A 4,420-nucleotide genomic window follows, 5' to 3' on the forward strand; every position below is an offset into this window, starting at 1 on the left:
AAGGCACCATTTTGTCATCCCCCCCCCCCCCCCTAAAAATTCTCATTCATTTTCTCCATCTCTGTACACCTTCACTATGATTTTCGGAAATTATTAACAATAATGTTGATTCGATTAACGTAGACTTAAATAAATAAAGAATTAATTAATTGATTTAGTGAGGAGAAAAAGTGGAAAAAATTAAGGGAGTTTGGGTGAAGTAGCGAAGGCATTTTGGGAAGGAAGGATAAGAACTGACTCTGTATGTTTTATTCATTTTATTTCATTTGAATTTTCAATATAAACTCACATCTTAATACTCGATAAATTTTATAAATAAAAATTATATTTTATAAATAAAAAATAATATTGATATATTTTGTAATATTAATGCTTAAATTATATATTTATGTAATTTTTGCCTTAAACTTAATTTTCTACTCTTAAAAATTTAAATTATAGACACAAACCTCTACTCTTTTAAAAATTTAAATTATAGACACAAATCAAGAGGGAACCTTTAAGCAATAAAATTATTTTTATGCGATCTATCTAATTCTTGTCATTAAGGTAAACTCCACATGTGATGTGTGAATAATGATAGTTGTGTACCATAGTCAGTAGTTAGATATGGTTAAAAGGGGCATGGAATACATATGATGAGCTACAACAATGATTAAAGAGCCTAACATAGCTAAATTAAGAGATAGTTGAGCATGCCATGATTTTGTTAGGATCTCATATAGGTCTTTATGACCGTGACCTGTAAATGGACCTTTATGGACTTCTAAAATATTTTTTAGTCCATGACCAATACCCGGTATTGGTCTTATACATGTGACCCGCTATCAGGAAAAGAATTGCAATAGCTAAATGGTGATGGGCAATATCAGTCAGCCACAAACCCGCAGTTACTGGATCTAATCCTCCACGAAAAGTAAAAAAATCGGCATATTTTGATCAATTCAAGGTGAAAAATGGGGTTGCTCCCTCGGCAAACGCAAGATGTTTTATACACCTGCTTGCCCTCTTCTTTTTTTAATCACACACAAATCAAAACTTCAAATATAGTAAAGCTTTCATTTACTCGATCAATTAGCTCTCCATCCCAAATTAGATAAAACTATTTTCAGGTCCATTTCGTTTCAATCCAAATACAAACATTTTGGCAATCTACCGAAGTGGAACAAAAAGTTCGAGCGAAATCATGCTTATGACAACTAAACATCTAATACAAACAAATAAACTTGCGCAAACTTGGAAATTATGATCAAGATCCACGCATGTTTCAATTGGAAAGAACGTCAACTTGGGTTTGGTCCGTTTAGTATCACCAAAACACCAGCTGACAGAAGTTTCCAAAAAATTGATACATCTATTTAGTTTACGCCATTTAAGTACCATAGTTCATATGAAGAATTCTTGTTTGAGCAGATGCATGATATCCCAATCATGACGAGCTGATATAAGTTCACATGTTATCCCTGCCATACATGGGTGGTGCATTGTAGTTTCCATATCCACCTGTAGTGCAATTATCCTGCATGGAAGGAGGCGCAGGCCTTGGCCTCGCATACTCGGCAAAAATTACCCAACCATCAAGGAACTACAAAAGAGAAATGAAAAAACATAAATTTCTCCTCCTAGAACCAATTAGTAATTAATAGATCAAATAACATGCATAGACACATCCACCAAGAACTATAAAAGAGGTGGTGGAAAAAATGCAAATGCATAAACAGGGACTAGGAGGTTTAAATGGTTGCATTGCTGGGTTCTCCACAGCGGTTCCAAACTAAGCGGAAAATGAAGAGGAGGTTCAATAACTGTACTGAGCTATAACCAACAAGCCAACCATGAACCATCATCAGTGGCAAGGATGTACAGTAGGGCAATGCATTCAATCCGAGAAATATACACCCGTTGACAAATAGCAGAAGTGGAACACCCATGTGTTAAGAGGTGTTAGATACCATTAATAGACTATACATGTTTCGGACACTTAATCATCCATGTACATCGTACATAGTGGACGACCTAATTATGTAGGCGTACCTTTCCTTGTACAGATAATTTTTTTAATCAAGATTTCTTGTAAAAATGGTACACAATAGTTCAACAGTTTCACTTGATTTGGGATGACAGTCAAATAAGGTCAGATAGTACATGAGTGTGTATTTTGGAATCCAAAATATAGAAAGAACGTTCAGGATAAAAGGATTAAAAAAAATTCAATTTAATCGAATGCTTAATAAACAAATCTTACTAGATGAGCCAAGACTCTTGGATGTGGAACTATGGGAATAGTGGACAGTTCTCAGCTAAGACTTACTACTGTAAGTTGCTAGCTTGAGAGGAGTCTGGTTTCCCTCATCCGTAAGTTTAGATCCCATGGCACAAATAAAGGTGCGTTTTTTCACACGGTTCACGGTGAGGGATGGGCGCATTTCTGAATCCAAAAGCTTGAGGAGGAAGATCACAATATAAGCTGGTTCTTGTTGTGCATTTAAGAGATGACAGATAATCTATTACCACTTTGCCAGGTGGGGAACACATTTGTGGCGAGAGATTTTATGACGTCTCGATGTACAGTGGATCATGCTGAATATTGTGAAGGATGCTCTACTTAGCTGGGTTTTGAGAGCAAGAAAGAGAAGGCGTGAATGCAGTATGTTTCGCTATTAGCACTTACATGGGTAGTTTGGAGGGAGAGAATAGGAATCCTTTTGACGGCAAAGGGCTTTATTCTGCTCCTCTTAGAAATAGCCCTTCCTGATTAATGTCTTTGATGCACCAACAAGGTTACTCTTTGTATAAACAATCATTTCTTTTTGTAAATTCTCATTTTTTGGCATTTGATTCCTCTCTTCTTTATCTATAGCCAGTTACCAAGTCTTGTTAAGGTAGGGTTCTCTTCTAGAGGGTTCATTTACAAACATATGATTTGAGGTAAAATGTTCTTCATAAGATGTTTGGTACCAGAAATATTTTCCTAAATTGCAATTCAGAACTGTGGTAAAGAAAGAGAAACTGGTTCGCAGAAGGTGATATGTGATGATACACATAACTAATGAATAGTTTTACGTGGTAAAGAAAGGCTTGCACCCTCAAAGTACAAAGGTACTTTTGTTTCAACTTTTTTGAAAATATTTCTCTTTTAAGGAAAAGATTTCCATCCGGAAAACAACTTCACAACAGTATATGCCATACTACACTAAATAAGACTTTCAAGTAACACTTTAATCTATTAGTTTAGACACATGAAATACATCTAATACTTATCTAGGTGATGAAAATTACATAATGTGTAAAACAGCATTTCAGAATAAAGTTTTGGACTTCAGAGGGATTGAAGGACATAGTAATAAGATAAGTTGGTAATACTTTCCTTTCAACACGCTAAAAGTGCGGTTTCATCCCAACCAAAGAAAGAAAATATCAAATTAATCCCAAAAAGAAAAAGAAAAAGGAGGGACATGTAATGCTATTCATATCCACACTGAAACAAAAATCCATATGGAAAAAGATGCTTGTAGCATGTTTGGCCAAACTTATTTTTTCTCAAAAGTACTTAAAAAAATTGCTTATTTTTAAAAAGTGAGGTGTTTGGCCAAGCTTTTGAGAGAAAATAAGTGCTTCTAAGAAGTAGCAGAAGCTATTTTCAGAAGCTTAAAAAAGTAGCTTCTTCCTAAAAGCACTTTTGAAAAAATACACTTCTTTTTAAAAGCTGGCCAAATACTAATTGTTGCTCAATAGTGCTTTTTAAATTTATTGGCCAAACACAAATTGCTTCTCTCCAAAAGTGCTTTTCAAAAAAACACTTTTGAGATGCACACTTTTCAAAATAAGCTGATTTTAGAAGCTCGGCCAAACAGGCTATCAGTTTAGCCAAAACTCTAAATGCATACTCTTTTGGTTTTTATGTGAATATAGAGCCTAAGGCTCTTAATCACCGAATAAACATCAAAAGCCTTCGCACTTGATGCTTATAAATTATTTTCTCTTAATTATATAACCTGAATTGTCGGCTATGAGAACAGACTTTTTTTAAGGAATATTGGGCATTCCAACCCAAAAGTTTTAGATCATTCTTGTCAAACATTCCAATGTTTAAGCATCTCAATTTTAAATTGCAATTCATGTTTATTCCCGATTAATACAAAAGATTCCCATACTCCATTCTTATCATGATAAACACATCAATTCAGATTATTACTCCCAATCAGAGGACTGCTTGAAGGATAGGAGATTTAGTAGAGGAAGGACCTAAAACAGAGATCGGGATTTTGCTGAGAGTAAGAGAGTCGTTGGGGAGATGAGAGCATGATGTGGTTGAGCGTTGATATTGCAGTTTATGAAAGGAAAGAGAGTTGGAAAATACTTCTCCTCTCTCCTCTCTCTTATCAGAGCAACGGCTCTTGAGATCTACTCTCTCTCTCTC

The 4,420-nt window shown here is 34.9% G+C and overlaps 1 protein-coding gene across 1 annotated transcript in view; it reads right to left on the reverse strand.

Moving 5' to 3' along the window:
- Positions 1–1,061: 1,061 nt before the first annotated feature.
- The window catches only part of LOC107842352 (organelle RRM domain-containing protein 2, mitochondrial), a 15,981-nt gene continuing 12,622 nt past the window's right edge, over positions 1,062–4,420 (reverse strand). The window contains exon 4 of the mRNA XM_016686141.2: positions 1,062–1,585. Within this exon, the coding sequence (XP_016541627.1) occupies positions 1,451–1,585 (135 nt within the window). The 3' untranslated portion in view covers positions 1,062–1,450. The remainder of the gene's footprint in view (positions 1,586–4,420) is intronic.

Source organism: Capsicum annuum, chromosome 9 (genome assembly GCF_002878395.1).
Source record: "Capsicum annuum cultivar UCD-10X-F1 chromosome 9, UCD10Xv1.1, whole genome shotgun sequence".
Classification (NCBI taxonomy): domain Eukaryota; kingdom Viridiplantae; phylum Streptophyta; class Magnoliopsida; order Solanales; family Solanaceae; genus Capsicum; species Capsicum annuum.